The sequence below is a fragment of the Castor canadensis genome, chromosome X (assembly GCF_047511655.1).
Source record: "Castor canadensis chromosome X, mCasCan1.hap1v2, whole genome shotgun sequence".
Taxonomy (NCBI): Eukaryota; Metazoa; Chordata; class Mammalia; order Rodentia; family Castoridae; genus Castor; species Castor canadensis.
Genome location: NC_133405.1, coordinates 49,823,757 through 49,842,406, shown reverse-complemented (window position 1 = coordinate 49,842,406; position 18,650 = coordinate 49,823,757). Strand labels below are relative to the sequence as shown.

Here is an 18,650-nt window from a genome sequence, read left to right as displayed (position 1 = left end):
AGCCTGGCCTATTTATGTAATAAGACCCTGTCCCCCTACACCTGCAAAAAAAAAAAAGAATGGTAGACCTGGGAAAATCTTATCTTTTTTTCCTGGTCTTAGGGGAGGTCATTTGATCTTTTGCCATTGAGTGTAATGTTAGCTATAGGTTTTTCAATAAATGCTGCATATCCTACTGAGGAATTTTCCTTCTATTCCTAGTTTATTCAGTGTTTTTTTTTTTAATGAAAGGGTATAGAGTTTTATCAATTTTTTTCTGCATTTATTGAGATGATGTGTAGTTTCTTTCTTCATTCTATTAATAGAATTGATTAGAATTAATCTTTGATAGAATTGATAGTGTTACATTGATTTTCATATATATAACTGCTTCTACATTCCTGGAATAAATCCTATTTGGTTATGGTATATAGATAGGCTTTTTAATATGCTTCTGGATACAATTTAATAGTATTTTGTTAAGTAATTTTGGGGGAGTGCTGGAAGGTTTGAACTGGGCTTCGTGCTTGCAAAGCAGGTGCTCTACTGATGATCCACTCCTCCAGCCCTTGGTAAGGAATTTTGCATTTATATTCATAAGAGATACTGGTCTGTAGTTTTCTTGTGTCTGTCTGGTTTTGCTGTCAGGTTACATAATGTTGGCCTCATAGAAAGAGCTATGGATTGTTTCTTCTTCTGGATAAAATTTTGTAGTATGTTCTCATTTAACACATTCACGATCTTCATAATATACTTTTAGTGATTGCATAATATTCCTGCATTAGATGTGCCAGAACTTGTGAAAACATTCTCCATTTTATGTTTCAATTTTTCTATTACAGAGAACACAGCAGTGATTTTTTTTTTGTGGGTACCTTTTTTATCCTTTTGTCTAATTTCTTTTTTCTTAAATTTAGCAAGGATTTATTTTAGTATAACAGGATAAAGTAAAAAGAAGTGGGGGAAAGAAACATTTCCTGCTCTCCATACAGGAAATGGCAGTAAAAGACTTGTGTACTTTTTTTTTTTTTGGCAGTAATGAGATCTGAACTCAGGGCCTTATGCTTGCTAAGCAAGAGCTCTACCACTTAAGCCATGCCCCCAGGTGTGTCTAATTTTTTAAGTGTACATGTTATATTTAAAATTAGGCTACAAGGATTCTTTAATAAAGTATAATCAGATACAGTCCTGATGATTGTAAGAAATATTTTTATTCTGATTTCATGTGATTTATTTAGAGTTCATATCCATAATGTTACAGGTGACAGGTCTTTTAAAAGTTTTAATTGCTGGCTTCTTCACTCATTTCATGAGTGGATAGAGTAGAAAAGCATCCTAACCACTCACTGTTAATGTAAGTCAGTGACTACAGTGTTGGAACAGAAATCAGGCCTGCCTTATTGATGTGTTTTCTCACTTCTGAAATTGGAGTATGGTTACTCTGTTACCATGGATATCTACCATTTAAATATTCAGGGTTGTTGAAAATGTTGTCTTGTCTTTGTTGGACCTCATAATAACAAGCAGTAAATTATCAAAGAGGATAATTACAAATTATATGTTAGGATTAATACAAAGTCAAAATCATTTACTATTTTAAATTTGTATTGACTCTGTTGTGATTAAAAACTGCATCTGTTTGAATCTTTTTTAACAGCTGCTTCAGTTACTGCTACAGTAAATATTAATGATTTACAGATTCTCTGGGAAAAGAAATGCTAACTACCTGATAAGGCAGGATTTTAAACTTTAGAATGAAGTAGCATCTTAGCATTTGAAGTAGCATCAAAGCATTGGCTTTGCTGATATTTTCTTTGCTTATAGTCCTTTCGTTTTTAAAGATATATTTGACTAGTCTTAGAGCTTGAGAAATTATTTCTATTATTAACCAAGAAAGCTTAGAAAATTTAAAGAGTAATTTTGCTGTCTACATGAAACCTAGAGGTGCAATCTGAAATTACACATCAGCTGTTACAGAAATGAACTTACTCATAAAATCTGCTGCATCCTGCAGAAAATATGGCAGAGGTTTGATTTAATTCCCCTTATGTGTCACAATTACTGATTATAATATAAATATATCAAATATTGTCCATGAAAAATATAGTATGGGTCTCATTAAGCATTTTTATTCTGAAATATATTATCAGTTATGAAATAGAAAATTGCTAGCCTAATATACAGGGAACCCATTGCAATTAATTCTGCTGTACAACTGCTATTCTAATCCCATATGTCCAATTGACTACTTGACATTTCCACTTGAGTGACCTTATTATTTAATGCTAACATGTTATCTGATGCCACTTCCAATTACAGTGTTTCCATAGAAAATACAGATTCTGCATTGTGACATGTCTCATAGTACAGTGAAAAATAGCTATTGTCTTTTCAAAGGACATTTGTGCTTGCTTATCTCCATGATCACTATATACTCTATATCCCACATTGCATTCTTTCATTCCAAACTACATCCAAGGAAAGACTGCCTGGTAGGACTTGTGTCCTACCTATTTTGGATTGTGTCACTAGTTGTGTGACTCTTCCTGGACATTATTTTCCTTATTTGTAAAATGAAGGTATTGGAGTAGAGCAACTGCACCATTGCTTCAGTTCTCTTCCTGTAACACTTTACTTTGTTTTTGGTGGTCCAGGGTTTGAACTCACGACCTTGCACTTGCTCGGCAGGCGCTCTATCACTTGAGCCACTCCGCCAGCCCTTTTTGATGTTGGGTGTTTTTGAGATAGGGTCTACAGAACTATTTCCCTGGGCTGGCATGGAACCATGATCCTCCTTCTCTATGTCTCCTCAGTAGCTAGGATTACAGGTGTGAGCCACCAGTGCACAGCTTAAAGTTTTTATATGTCACCCTTGGTGGGTTATATGATCATGAAATGTTACTGTTTTTCTTTTGGTCTCTGTCTGACTCCTTAGTAACCATTCAGTTATCAAACAGACTAGTAAGTTATTTTTCATATCTGTTCCCTTTTTTCTTTCTACTTCTTGTCCAGGCTTATCTCACAACAAGAGCTTCCTGTCTAATTCCAATCTTTCCTTACTCTGTTTTATCCCTGTAGAACTTTTTCACCAATATTCCCTACAGACCAGTTTCATCAAGTTATTGATACTTAGAACACGTTTAAAAGTAAGGACCCACTTCTACAAGTCATTTGACAGCTTCTGGTTCTACTAGTTCCTATCAGTTGAGCACCAATTTTCTGTTATAATTATATTGTTTTTAATCTCACAGTGTGTTTTTTTCCATCTGTGATTTTACTAAATTATTTTCCTTACCCGAATGCCTTTTTCCTTTTCACCTTCTGTTATTGTGTAATACTACTTGTGAAACTTAACTGAGCCACTTTAGCAATAGGTCACACTCTCTGAGGACTTTCACTACCTTTTTAAAGGTCTAAAAACCATGGCAAATATAGAAAAAGAAAAATACATCTTATTGTCATCTGTGTGTCAGACATGTTCTCATTTAAACCTCTCAGTAGTTCTTTTAGATCAATGACATCTTCCCCATTTTACCGAAGACTGACTTAAAGAAGTGAACTAAACTACACATGATCATACCTCTAGTGAGCAGTGGAACTGGGATTTGAACTCTGGGGATTTTTACTTTACCCGGGAAAATGGCCAAAGTACTATTAATTACCTTTTTATACTTCCTTACCCCCTACAGAAACCACATAGACAGAACTAAAAGTACAAATTTAAGCACTTAGTATGTAGTCTGGTACCTAGCAGATATTCTTTAAAGATTTAAATGAAAAATTTTCTTAAATTTTGAAAGTATAGGCATTTTGAGAGTTCCTTTTTTCTACCTCATTTGTCAAAGGAGTTTGAAGTAGGGGAGGCCTTTCATGTGATAAGACGAGTCTCACTATGTTTTAGAACCCTTGAAGTTTTTCATTAAGTAGAAAAATAGCAAAATATTTTATTTTTAGCTACTAAAGGCTGAAAAGAGATGGCCTTTAGTGTGTGCATTTGGTAGTCATTCTTTTGTAACACTGACTCAATAACATTGGGATGAAGGGTGAATAAGTCGAGCATTGTTAATTATTGAGATTTTAAAAGAAGTAATACAAATTATTGGAACTCACTAATATACTTGGCTTCATCAGTGACTGTTAGTAAAAATGGGGTTTTAAAGAGTAGTACCTGCAACAAAATTAGAGATAAGGGCAAAATAGTTTCTGCTGGGTATTGAGGGGGGGAGCGGGAGGGGGTGGAGTGGGTGGTAAGGGAGGGGGTGGGGGCAGGGGGGAGAAATGAACCAAGCCTTGTATGCACATATGAATAATAAAAGAAAAATGAAAAAAAAAAAAAAAAAAGAGTAGTACCTGCTTATGGGGATGTAGAAAGAATGGTCTCTTACTTAAACAGTTTCATTTTAAATGTTGTGGTCATCTTGCATAGTGATTGATCCCATTTTTGTGACTTCACTCATCTCTTCTACACGATTGATTCCCCAGTGACTGCCTATAATCCCTTGTAACTCTCACGATGTTAATCCTACAGCTTCAACTCCTGGCTAGATATTTCCATTGGTGACCTGTCATATCAGACCTAGTATCTGTCATGTACTATATTGTATATTTGTATGTATATGTTATTGTATTACCTTCCCAAGTAGAATATAAAGTTTTTGTATAAAGACCATGACTTACACTCCTTTGATCCCTCTGTACCTGTTATAGGGCTATGCCTATAATAGGAGTCCAAATACTTATGACTGCAATAGTTTTCATGATGAAAGCTCTTCTCTTTTGGTAACTTCCAAAGCTTAGAAATTGTCCAGAGTTCAGATATGATTGCAAACTGTACAGAACCAAAAAAAAATTAAAGGTGCTATTTTGTACCTTGTAAACATGAATGCATTATCTTTAAAAACTGTTAAGTGCTCCTTTAGAAGAAATGATTTTATCTTTTTAGATGCATATCTTAAATACATTAAATTAAATCCATTCTGACTTTTGGAGGAGATGTATATACTTACCACTCTGTGGTGATGGTTTTTCATGTATGTGTATGTGTCCAAAAATATTAAATTTATACATTAAACATGTGCGGTTTTTATCAAGTATGTACTAGTAAAGCCATTAAATCCACTTTTTAAAATAGGTAATATATGTTTTTACTGTTTGTCTTACTTTAAGCTGATTTGATTTTCTATGTGTTAGGCTTCTTTTTATTTCTCTTTTGTCCATACTTTGTCTTTCTGTTTTCATTATATTTCTGGTCCTTAAAGTGTTTTGCTTTATACCGATAGCATATTTTAAATTAATTGTTTTAAGGTTGTTAATACAGATTTGAGGACAAGACCACAAATTATTTGTCTTTATGTCTAGCACAGTGTCTGGCAAAAAAGCCAATTAGTGGCAGCTCACCCAGGTTTCCTGAGATGGAGATCAGTATTTCTTATTCATTATTCTGTGTAGGCCCTAGAAGTATTGGCACCATAAATTTAAAACTTTCATGATGATTGACTTTTTTCTTTTGGAAGTACTGAGGCTTGAATTCAGGGTCTTGCACTTGCTAGGCAAGGTGCTCTACCACTTGAGCCACTCTGCCAGCCCTATGATTTACTCTCAGTTCAGCATTTTAACAAGTTATGATTGTGACTTTAAGCTTTTGGAAAGCATCTTTTATTGAATAAGTAAATATATGCAAAAATATATTGATATCGACACTTTGTATAAAATAGGTGTGGATCAGAATTAATGTCCTCTGGTTCGGTATTTGCCATTAGTCTTATATTAAAGTAACTTTATTTGTTCATTTTTTTTTGAGACAGGATCTTGTGAGTGTATCTCCAGTTGGCCTTGAACTTGCTGTCTTCCTGCTTCACCCTACCAAGTGCTGTGATTATAGGTGTTCACCACCATACCTAGCTAAAGTGGCTTTTAATTAATGTGTGAGATGTGGTATTTAAAATGTATTTAAAAAATTTTGCATTTCCTCCCCCTGCCTTTCCTATTTTTATGAAGTTACCAGGCAGTGACATTGCCAGTGGGAGTGATGTACTTTCTGATGTCATACCCAGTATTCCCAGTTCACCTTGCCTGCTTCCTAAAAAGAAAAACAAGCACCGGAATTTAGATGAACTTCCTTGGAGTGCAATGACAAATGATGAACAGGTAAAAATGTTGATATTCTTATACATTAACAGTCTTAATTAAAAATATATGTGTTCTTATTGCCTCTTATGTTTTTTCTTCAACAAAATTGGAGAACAAGAGGGCAGAACAGGTTCTGCCTGGAAGCGAGGGGGGTGGGGGGTGGGGGGCAATGTATACATATATGAATAAATGTAAAAACAATTTTAAAAAAAGGAAAAAGATAGTATGCGTGTGGAGAATTTTATTACCTATTTATAACTACTGGGTAAATGTGGATTGCTTAGTAAATCTAAATTTGAGCTTTAGAGCTAACTTATCTTTCAGAGAACAAATACAGTACTCAGTGCTTCTGATATGTAAAACACATAATTGACATACTAAAGGATTAGAAATTGATGCTTTTTGTTGTGATTTTTCATCAAATAGGTGGAATATATTGAGTATTTGAGTCGTAAAGTCAGTACTGAGATGGGCCTTCGGGAGCAACTTGATATTATTAAAATCATTGATCCTTCTGCTCAAATCTCCCCTACAGACAGTGAGTTTATTATTGAACTGAACTGTCTTACAGATGAAAAACTGAAGCAGGTATGTAAAGTAAATACAGATTGTAGATACCACCGTCTTGTAAAATGTGAACTTGGATAATCATATGTACATATATAGAGAATTAAGGTCAATATTACTTTTTTTGTGAAAACGTACATTAGAAAAAATTGATAGTGGGACTAGTGATAAAGATCAGTGGTAGAGCCTAGCCTGGGTTCGATCCCCAGTACCACAAAGAAAAAAAAGGTGATGGTAATATTTGAGAACATATGATTTTGAGAGGTTTTATGTACATCTCACCTGGTAGTACCTTTCTGGTCAATGTGGATCTTCAGTTATATAGACTTTAAAACTTAATTTCACCACTTATGGGATAGTTAAGTATAGATTTATTCTAACTCAACTGATAAGAGGTGTATATTGACAGAACCAAAGTACTAATTAACAAGAGCTATACACAAGAGCTATACTTCTGAGCTGAGGGATTTGCATAGTCTTATGGAATAATGGAGCCTGAGTAGAGTGAAACCTAATGAATTTTCCCTCAGATATTCTGAAATGTGCTTTTCTGTTATCTTCTAAGTATAGTTTTTGCTGCTTTCGTCTTCTCTGATCCATGGCTAAATGAATACTTTGGTTTTAATGTTCTACTTTTGGTTTGTTTTGTATTTAACCATTTATGATAAATTTCTCTCATTTTAGTATTTCTTTCAATAGACATAGACTATAATTTTCCACAATCCAGCCATTTTCATTAGTATGGTAAATTGATGTCTTACATTTGAAGACAGATACCATTGGCCACTTGGAAAAAAGAACATAATCATTAATTTATTTAAATCATTATTAAAGGAGACCTTTAACAAATGCTTAATCTCATTTTATTATTTTGTTAGTTTTTATTTCAGTGTTTTCTTACAGTCCTACATTCAGAAAGCCAGTAGCCTTCCATTTGCTGATTATGTTTTATATGTTTTTAAAGTCGTAGTCCATAGTATGTTTTCTAGAATTTGGAAAATTGTCAATTTTGGGGTACTTGTTTCTAAATTTAGAGATATCTTGTGCCCTTGTACTCTTCTGCAGCAGTTTTGACAGTCTATTGGATTAAGGACAAGGTGATCTTTTTTTCTCCAGCATCTTGAGGGTAGAACATCAAGGTACAGCACTAACCAGTTTTTGTCCATGTGTCCCAAGGTCAGAAACTATATCAAGGAGCATAGCCCTCGCCAGCGGCCTGCAAGAGAGGCCTGGAAGAGAAGCAACTTTAGTTGTGCAAGTACCAGTGGAGTGAGTGGTGCCAGTGCCAGTGCCAGCAGCAGCAGCGCCAGCATGGTCAGTTCTGCAAGCAGCAGTGGGTCCAGTGTTGGAAACTCTGCTTCAAACTCCAGTGCCAACATGAGTCGAGCACACAGTGACAGCAACTTGTCTGCAAGTGCAGCAGAGCGGATTCGGGATTCAAAAGTAAAAAGTCTAATCAATACAAAACTTTACCTTTCAATATTAATATTAGTACTCTTTCATTTAAATTTTTTGAAGAGTGAAAATTGTCCTACTATCTAGATGCCTGTGGGTGTTTGTTTTAATTGAACAAGCAGGATGTTCTGCTGTTGAACAAAGCACTCTAGGCTGAGTGCTTTTGAGTACTCTTTTGACCCACAACTACATTGCATTCAATTTTTTCTGATTTTTGTGTCTGTTTTAAGTAAGCTATATTCACAGAAATAATGAGTAATTCTCAAAATTGCATTATTGACTGCAACTCACTACTAAGCGAATCTCACTATGTTGCTGATGTTGCTGTCTATTAGCTCCTAAAAATGTTGCATATGTCTTTTGTGTGTGTGTGTTGTGTTTTCTTGATGTTTTGGTCTTGACTGCTGCTTCTTAGCTGATTTTAAAATGTAATAATGCTAACTCTTCAGTTTAACAAAATTTTCTGTGATATTTTTGGGCACTTTTTAAAAAAAGGTATAAATGTATGCTTCTGTGGCTTAGCAGGGGAGTTTGGTTCCTTGCAATAGCACAGAACCTGGACCCAGTTTAAAGGTGAAAAAAGAATCTATTTAACTCTTTGGAAATCCATTGGTTACTTGATATACAATGATTCCTTTCCTGGCTCTTACTAAAGTAGCAGAAACATAGTTGGGGGATTTCTGTGGATGTGAAGTCATTCCATTTTGGCATCTGTTCACCAGTGACAAGGAACAGAGTACCCACTGAGTTTCTAATGGGCTTTTAAGAAGGTATTTGCCTAATAGGAAGAAGGCATGATTCTTTCCCAGCCATTATAAAATTGCTAGTGGCTTTCGGTGAAAAGTAGCTTAAAAGTGTAAGCATTAGAGATTTGGGCAATTTCCCTACATTTTGTATTCAATATTATCCCCTAGTATTAATTTTGTTTTCGCTATGCCTTGATACTAATGTACTCTAATTTAATTTAAAAATAAGGAGGGATGGCTCAAGAAGTAGAACACCTGCTTTGCAGTTGCAAAGCACTGAGTTCAAACCCCAGTCTGACCCAAACAAAAATATTAAACCACTTAAAAATAAGTCTTAAAAGTGTCTGGTTATCCACAGCTAGCCCAAATGATCAAGTATCAGCCTTTCCTAGCCAGAAGACTCACTCATCAAATACCATAAAAATAGAGTCTTAAAGAATCATTTTCAAGTCTAAGCCATGGCTAACTTATTCGTATAAGAATCGTACTCCAGAGGAATTTGAACAGCTCTTAAAATTCAGAAAATAGGGAATTGATCCACAAAACACCTTGGGGTAGATATGCCAAGAACTAACCTTACTGATTTAGAACTTTTCACATTAACAGAAGCGATCCAAGCAGCGAAAGTTACAGCAGAAGGCTTTCCGCAAGAGGCAGCTGAAAGAGCAGAGGCAGGCCCGGAAGGAGAGGCTCAGCGGGCTCTTCCTTAATGAAGAAGTGCTGTCCTTGAAAGTAACGGAGGAAGATCATGAAGCAGATGTTGATGTTATGATGTAATAAGGGTGATTTTGTCATCATTCTTTCCAAGCATTATTCTATCCTTATTAGTTTACATGCATCTTAACCAAAATTTTGGTTAGGGCTGTGCTGATGTACCATTAATAATTTGGGCCAGAGGTTCTCAGGGGGTGGTCTCAAGACCTGCAGCTTCAGCATCACCTGTGAAGTCATTAGGAATGTGGACTATTGAGCCCCACGAGAGACTTAGTGAGTCAGAAACCACATAGGGTTGGGAAGTCATTGTGTTTTAGCCAGTGCCAGGTTATTCTGATGTACATTCTGATTTATGAACCATAAGTAAATGTTTTGACTATTTAAACTTTATGGTGGTTATGTGGGCTTTTTCAAAGACTAGTACTTTTACAGTTTTGGAGATTTTGAGGTACTGTTGACAAGTAGTTTATTACGTCAGTGTATGTACATGTGTAGGGATCATAGTTCAATTCCATTCTTAAGATTTCTTTGTTTACTTTTTCTAAAGGGCCATAGCATAATTCTCAGTTCCTGATGGGAATCTTTTTTGAGGTGAGAGTGCACACAAAGTATGGATTGCTGTTTTTACAATAGTGCCTTCATTAGGTTTAGTTCTATTTTCATTCATTATTAACTCAAAGGAAGAAAAGGCCCTAATCTTTTCCCAGGTAGATTTGTTTTTGTTTTCATTTTAATCAGAATCCTTTCTATAAGTGATGACTACTGAGGAAATAATGCTACTAGTAGCTGAATTTTAGATTGAATGCTATGTTGACTAACATTCAAATGGGGAATGCCATTAGGCAAGATAATAAATTCTGCTTTTTCACTGCTTTCTGAAATTTTAGGGTATAAAATTTTTTTCAGGCAAAATCTCTCTCTCTCTCTTTCTCTCTCTCTCTCTCTCAATTCTTTTTGTAGGCCATTTTTTTTAATCTAGCACAGCTCTAATTTTTAAATATTTGATATAACAGCTTCAGGCCTATGAACAGGTTAATCTTCTAAATTAACTGATGAAAGCCCTTTAGAGTTCTAAACTTCTCTATGAATTGCTGTAAGTATACAGAGCAGTGAGACTAAGAAACCACCATAGCTTGTTGGTTATTAATAGAACTCTAATTTTAAATGTAAAATCATTGAATTTCTTTAAATGTTTTCACAGTTTGTTATCATGAACCTAGAAATAGTGTTATTCCTTTTCTTCTACCACATCTTTGAACATCCACGTGGGTTGAAGATAGAAACTGATACTACTGACAATCAAGCTGCTTTCTGACTTTAATTTTCTTTTTATTGTGGATAACATTTAGGAAGTAATCTGATTCTATAGGAAGAGTTATAATGAATATTTTTTAAATTGTATAGTTTAGACGTTAATAGTATTTCTACTTTTCTTAACATTAGCTCATTAAAAGACTAGCAACTTAAATTCTTAATTCTCAGTTGATATAAAGACTTAAACTTTGCTTAATTAAAAATGAAATTTTCATGTATTTTAAATTTTTATTTCATTTTGGTTCCTTGAAGGTTAAAGAATTGAAACTGAGGATAAAAATTAATACATTGAAGCTTTTGCTCAAGTCTGGTATGATTATAACATTTTGAAGACTACTAAAGTAAGAATTTAAAATTTTACTCAAATGAAAACATATACATATATATGATTTTCAGTGGGAGTAGTCTTTCGACTTTCCTCCTGCCCCCTCTTTGGTGCTCCTCACCAACTTAGAAGGCCCAAAGAAATCTTGGGGGTAAATTCTAGAATACTTGGAAGGGGGTAGAAAGGATGAACCTCATTTTGCCTTCCAGATATAGGAAGAGCAAAGCAAGAGAAGAGCAAAATACATCTGAATTTTCAACCTGCTCTTAGCAAAAGCAAAATCTTACAGAGTGATTGCCTGCTGTCTTTTCCTATTTTTCAAAGAAAATTGGCCACATTTGGAGAAATAGAGCAGCAGCATTTATCTGTTACATATGTGGAAACTATTTGCGTGCTGGCGATCAGTAAAAGAAAAAATTCTAAACAGGGTCATGTTGTAGTTTAAGACCATTACTCTGTTCTTCCAACAATCATGTAGTTTTATTATATTTAACTTAAGTCACTATTATACAAGTTTACCAAAGTGCCACAAAGCAGATTTTTAAAGTTCGTGAAGGTTTGAGTGTTTATAGATGTACATCATGAAATTTTCTGTAAATCTGTATGAACTATCTTTGCAGGACTTTAAATTAGATAACATATTAAATTTATTTGGAGGGGATTAAAAACATTTCAATTAAAAGAAAAATTAGTCTTGCTTATGATCTAAGAGGGACATTATGAAGTGTTTTTCTATTCCTCTAAGACAGAAACTGGCATAAAAAAACAAACAAAAAAGTCCTTTTGTCTTTGCTAGTTCTAGATAGAATATCAGTTCTATCCTTTTGACCTGTTTTAATTCCCCTAAGCTTGAATTGTGTCTTTTTTGGAATAAGTAATAATTTATTCAATGTGGTATCTCTTTGAGTTAAATTTAAAACAAATCCGTCAGCATTTTTTCTTCTTAAATATAAACCATAATTAGCCCATTAATAAAATGCAAAACTTACTTGCTTCAGTGTTGCTTCTCATCTATACAGAATTGACATTAGAGCAAATAAGTCTCCTCTTTAAAAATAAACCTTATTCAGCTGAGGACATGTTAAAGTCCCTGCAGACTTATCAAGAGACCTTTTATTAGAGATATTGTAATAAGATGTCAGTCCTATCACAGCTTTTAAAAGTATGAACCTTGACTTAAACAAAATGGCATGTATTTTTCTACAGTTTTGCAACTGATTAAAGAAAGGTAGTATACTATAATGTATAGTGGGGTGTAAAGGGCTAGTTTATTCTGTTCCATCAAGAACTTAGAGTAATATGACACTTTTTTCCATGGGACTTATCTCATTTTTTTGTTAGACAGTGGCAGTTTACTTCAGTTCTCTGTCCCTTGGGTAAATTAGATACTACCGAATTAATCTCAGAAACTGACTTAAAAAATAATGGCCCTTTATAAATTGGGTGAATGTCTCATTTTATTTAGCTTTTAAAAGTGCTAAATCCCCTCATAAAGGAAAAATTATAAGAAACTATTGTATAAAGTTATTCATATACAGATGAGCTTTAAAAATTGTAAAGTTTATCAGATGTCTTCATATTTAAGCCAAAAATGTTAGGACATAAACAATATAGATGTCTTATTTGTTTGGGTGATCTAGCAGACTTTTTTGTTCATGGCTTATCCTCTGTAGCCTCATGTGCCTTAAAGGTGATGAACTCTGTACTTTTTGTTAATATCATCCTTTTTCAAACTCAAAAATAATTAGAATGTTATAATTCAGTATGTATAGTACCCATGGTGTTTGGATAGCAGTAAGCAAAACCATTCATTTGAACCAATCTGTAGTACTAGAGTATAAAACCAAAACAAAACAGTCAGATCTTAAGTTTCCTTTGCATAACTTTGTTTTTGGCCATCTGGGTCATCAAAGAACCCTGAAAGTTATGTAAAGCATGGCTTAACATATTCTCTTTTTCCCTGAAAAAAGTGAAAGGCCAGGATACTTTTACGTTGTGTTTTTTTGAGACAGGATCTTGCTATGTAGCCCAGGCTGGGTGACCTCAAACTTGAGATCATTTTGCCTCAGCTTCCTGAGTGCTGGGATTATAGACCTGCACCATATGCCTGGGTAGGATACTTTTTTAAGCAGGTAAACTTTTAGTTATCTGGAAAGATAATTTTCATGGTATAGTCAAAAGCACTAGAACAACTGAAATTACATAGCAAGTTGATTTGTGTTGTTAACTTTAGAGATTCTTTGGATTCGTTTGTGTAGTAGCTGAACCACTCCACTCCCCTTTCCTTTAACAGATTACCTGTTAGCACTTCTGTCTTCAGAAGGCTGCTTGTTTGGAATTCATGGGGTTGGGGAGGCATACATAGTTTATGGTTTGGGACAGCTGATAAATTCCTATTTGCATTATAAATAGTGTTGATGTTGAATGCCCTGACGTTCATCATGTCTAAATTAGAGGTAAACTTCATCTTGAAAAAGACTATTAGTTAGGAAATAAATATGTACTGTTGTGACTTTGCATTAGTTTTAAGTCTGAGAAAATAAGATAAATTTTATCTTAAAAATGAAATTATGTTAAGTGTGTAAGAAAACTATCTTGAGATATTTTGAGCTAGGCATTTCTGTCAGCATAGTATTTGGAATATACTCCTTAGAATATTTAGGCCTTACCTCTTTGGAAAGGAACTCTGAAAATTCCTTTAACTGGCTATTAAGAGTAAGGAAGTTGCATGGTATAGCTAAAGATCTGAGTTGGCTTACTATGTTATTTTCATTTTTTAAATATTAAAATTACTTGTTTTCAACTCCATCCCCAATTAGTTTTTTAAATTGAGGTTACTAGTCTTTTAACCTAGATTAAATAATGGTGATTTACATTTTAATTTGACATGCCAACCTCAGAAAAACTGGTTTGGTCTTTGCTAATTTCACTATATTACTTTTCTTTATTGTCATGTTTCTTTTGTTGCATCTTTGTGGTGAATGGAACCTGTGGAAATCTGGTTTCTTTTTTGTGATGAGGGTTGGAGTGGAAAAAGAGAGTTGCTTAATTATGCATCCACATTTTGACTATGTAAAGGTAGTTGTAGCATTAACTATAAATGACAAGTTAACACTTTCTATTCTGAATTGTTCTAAGGAATAGTGGCCTAAAACCATGACCTGTTTTGTTTTATTGAGCTGCTTGCTCTTTAACAGCAGCTGACCTATTGGATTTAAATTGAGACTTTTGGGTTATCTAACCAAGGCTTTTAAGAATGGAGCTGATAATGTCTGTTCCTATAGTGGGTGAATTTAATTTCCTCTTTGAGTACTCTTACTTAGATGTAAGTACTGTCCATTCTAGATTTTTGTGTTGGGGATCTAAATAGGACTGTTGTCAAAAGATATTAACAATAAACACAAGTATATGTAAAACATTTCATAGATGGTTAAAAATTTCAAATTGTTTCTGGTTTTTTTTTGTCTCTGTTTTTTAGTTTCAAAAATTAATGTAACATCATTATCATAACCAAAGCAAGTAGGAAGTTGACTGGTTTGGAGAATCTTCAAGTAGTCTTAAATACTGTAATGTATCAGATTGTTAACCAGGATTTTTCCCTGTATTCCTGCTAAATGTATTACTATATTAATGCACTTTTGTATATATAACTGTCTTCTGTAAATTCTGTACTTACTACAGTGTATATAAACCCTGGTTTTCTGAAGCTGTGTTGAGGGAATAACAATAGTTGTAACACAAGTCCTTTCTATTTTGAGTTCCTTGTACTTGAAAGTAGTTTAGTAGTTAAGTCTAAATGAGTATGCTATAGTTGTAATTAAAACTGGCTATGTGAAAGAGCTGTCTTTTGAACTGAATATCAGAATGAAGTGTCATTTTGGTTATCAAGAATAACCAAATAATGTAATAACACCATTTTTATTGTTTTTTCTTTGTACTTTGAGTTTTATTTTCTTACAAATCCCACTGCTCTTTACTGTTTTCTTCTGATAAACCAGATGCTTTCATTGTTTATCCCAGAACATTTGCCAACAGAGAATTGCTGTCTTTTCTTTTGCTTGTAGTTTGATTAGGGTTCTATTAACTTTCATTTTGTTATAGCGCCAATTCCCCAATTTACCAAATGTCATTGGCAAAACTTTTTTCTGAAGAGATGAGATTTCTAGAGAAATTAGTATTGAAAGTAAGTGAAAATTAGGACTAATTTGTGTTGACAAAAGCGATCTATTTTCCTTATGTATTGCTTTAGAATCTTTTTAAGTCGTGATTTTGTAAAAGAAATCTCTGGACAGTTTTATGTATAGACACAGGCAGGAGCAGTTCAGTTTTTCAGTAGCAACTTTATCTCTTGCCACTAGAGGGAGGTCTATAGTTGCTGTCTCCTTTCAAAATGTGTTAGCTGGTTTGCTTTTGTTTTTAATTTTGGTGGTTGGTGTAGACTTATCTTCAAAATTCTTTTTGTGGTATTAAATACTTTCATGTATTAGTCAAAAATAGGTTAATTAAGCTTGTTTAATGAAGGCAGACTTATTCATGCTTTCTGTAATCTTCAATTTTTAATAAATGTGAGTTAAATATTAAGAAAAATGTGTGATTATGTGTGTGTTTCTTCTTTTAGGTACTCTAGATCTCTACTAACTTTATGGTAGCCACTAGATACATGCAACTATTTAGAGGAATTAAAATTAAATAAAATTTAAAATTTTGTTTGTTAGTCTTATAGTAATGGTTCAGATCATTAGTCTGTAGCAGTACTTCAAATGCCTAATAGCCACATGTGGCTGGAGGCTACTCTCTGTGTTGGTAAACAAAGGATCTAAAACATTTGCATTGTCATAGAGAGTTCTGTTAGTGCTGCTGTAGAGATTTGGTGGTTTATGTAATGGCTATTACCATTATTTTCCAGTGAACAGTAAACAATGGCTAAAAAACTGCTGCCCCACAATGAAATACTGAGATTGGCATGAGGGGGAAAGTAAGTGGTATTTCATTTTATGCTTCATTGAAGCCACTACCAAAATTTGGAACTTGGTGGTTTACTGGAGGATTTCCTCAAATATTGACCATTTCATTTAACTGTGAAGAAGATTTAATGTTTGAGTAATATAGGAAATTTGATGCAGTTTGTTAGTTTGTTTGGGTGCTGGGAATTCAACTCTACTGTTGAGCTAGTTTCTCAGTTTTTATCATTACAAAGAGTGCTGCCATGCAGCTTTCTCTGTGAGTTCATCCTTTGACATATAAATAGTTGTGACAGTGTTAGGACACAGAACTGAATACATGAAATCTAAAGGCTCCCATTTTTTCCAAGTATGCTTACAAATAAGTAGAAGTGTGAATTTCAGAGTCATCCCTTAGTGTTTCTTTATTAATACTTGTGATAGGAGAACCTTAATAGAGTCACTGCAAATCTGATAATACTTTACCCTCTTTCCATTTATTTGGATCTCAAAGTAAGTAATGTTTGCTATTATATTATCCATGTTTCCTACTAGTAGGCTGATAGATATAGGATACTTCTGTTTTAGATATAATATAATACCATCATACCTCTAAAATATTTCCTTAATATCATGTGAAACATTTGTTCTACTTACTTGAAATCAGAATCATAACCATTAATGTTATTCATTTCAAAATCATTATTTTTTGGCAGTAATATAGAATAGTTACTTTTAATTGGTAAGTCCTGATAGTATCTTGAAGAAGTAAGAAGTCTATTGTTTTTATATAAAAACAAATTCCAGTTGTTTTCCTTAGTACATTTTTGTTACTAAGGCCATGGAATAATTTGGGTAGCAGGCAGGAGGTAGAGAAGCAACTGTTCAAGGTAAGTTGAAGCATGTTTTTTGTTGTCCTACTTGTCTCTAAGCCCAAGAAATTTTCTTAGCAAAAAATGGTGTACATAATCCAGATTAAAGAACTCTGTGAGGATATAGTGGGGGATATAAGGAAAATGGAGATTTTTTGTCCTTTTATATCTTTTGTTTTGTTCTAAAAATCTTTAACAGATGCAACTGAGACTTAGTTTTTTTATTTATACTTAGCACAGTTTATACTTTCCAATTATATTGCAGATTTAAGAACTTGAATGGACTTACATAATGGAATATTATACAATCTTGTTCATGAATGATCTACAACTACACCTAACCATATAGTTATATATCCCAAACAGAATTTGAGCAAAATAAACCAAATATAAAGGATTACAGTAGTATATGATGTAAAAAACAAAAAGAACAAGTGAAGCTAACCTATGTTGCTAGAACTAGGATAATGGTTACTCATATGAGTTCTGGAGTGCCTGTAATGACTAGAACATTATTCGAGAGGGCTTTTGGGGATACTGCAGCTTTATACTTCTTGATATGTCTGTTAATAAAGTACTCAGCTTGTTAGGGATTCAGTGAACATGACACTAATGCACAGTGCTTTGTGTGTATGTTATGCTTCAAAAAATGCTTTAAAGTTAACACAAACTAGAGATGACTGGAGTAAAAAATTCTAAGAACTAAGCAAGGTCCTTAATTTTTATTTTAATAAGGATTTAATTTTAAATCAAATTTGAATTTCAGGAATGACTACTAAAATATAGAGACAGACTATAACTTCCAAATCTGTAAAAGGGAAAAAGTGGAATAAGAAAAAAAATGGTCAGGCATGGTGGTACACACCTGTAATCCCAGTTATTGGGAAGGTAGAGGCAGGAAGATGGCAAGTTTGAGGCCAGTCTGTGCAAAGTCAGCAAAACCCTATCTCAGAAATAAAGTACAAAAACAAAATAGGACTTGAGGGTGTGTCAGAAGAGAGATAGTATTTGCCTAGCATGCGTCAGGCTCTGGGTAAAATCCCCAGTACTATAGAAAAAGAAAAGAGAAGAATAAAGAAAAGAATTTTAATTCAAAAATAGGCAAGAAAAGAAAAAAAAGTAGAATAAATAGAGTGCACAAAATGGCTGTGAAAAACAAAATATATTTTAAAAATCACAATAAGGTAAAAAACTTTTTAAAATACAAAAGATTATATGACTAGGTTTAGGGGAAGAAAGCTAAATGCTCTATAGGAGGAACCACAAAGGTTGAAGGTCAAAAAAATGGAGAAGATATACCAGGCATACACTAACTTAAAAAAAGCTGTAGCTGCATTAATACCAAACAAAATAGATCTGAGGGGAAAAAACATTACTAGAAATGAAGGTTGAGGGTCGCAGTTCAAGGCCTGCCTGGAAAAATAGTTCACAAGACCCCATTTTAACCAGTAGTTGGATGCAGTAGTACATACCTGTCATCCCAGCTATGGCAGGAAGCATAAATAGGAGAATCCTGGTACTGGCTGGACTTGGGCAGAAAGTGAGACCCTGTCTCCAAAATAACCAGAGTAAAAAGGGCTGGAGGTAAGGTTGAAGCAGTAGAGTGCCT

General features: G+C 33.9%; 1 protein-coding gene across 1 annotated transcript in view; it reads left to right on the top strand.

Moving 5' to 3' along the window:
• Fam199x (family with sequence similarity 199, X-linked) overlaps positions 1–14,929 on the top strand; it is a 28,325-nt gene extending 13,396 nt beyond the window's left edge. The window contains exons 3-6 of the mRNA XM_020173924.2: positions 5,977–6,126; positions 6,535–6,696; positions 7,852–8,118; positions 9,483–14,929. Coding sequence (XP_020029513.1) covers positions 5,977–6,126; positions 6,535–6,696; positions 7,852–8,118; positions 9,483–9,653 — 750 coding nt within the window. The 3' untranslated portion in view covers positions 9,654–14,929. The remainder of the gene's footprint in view (positions 1–5,976; positions 6,127–6,534; positions 6,697–7,851; positions 8,119–9,482) is intronic.
• The last annotated feature ends 3,721 nt before the right edge of the window (positions 14,930–18,650 follow it).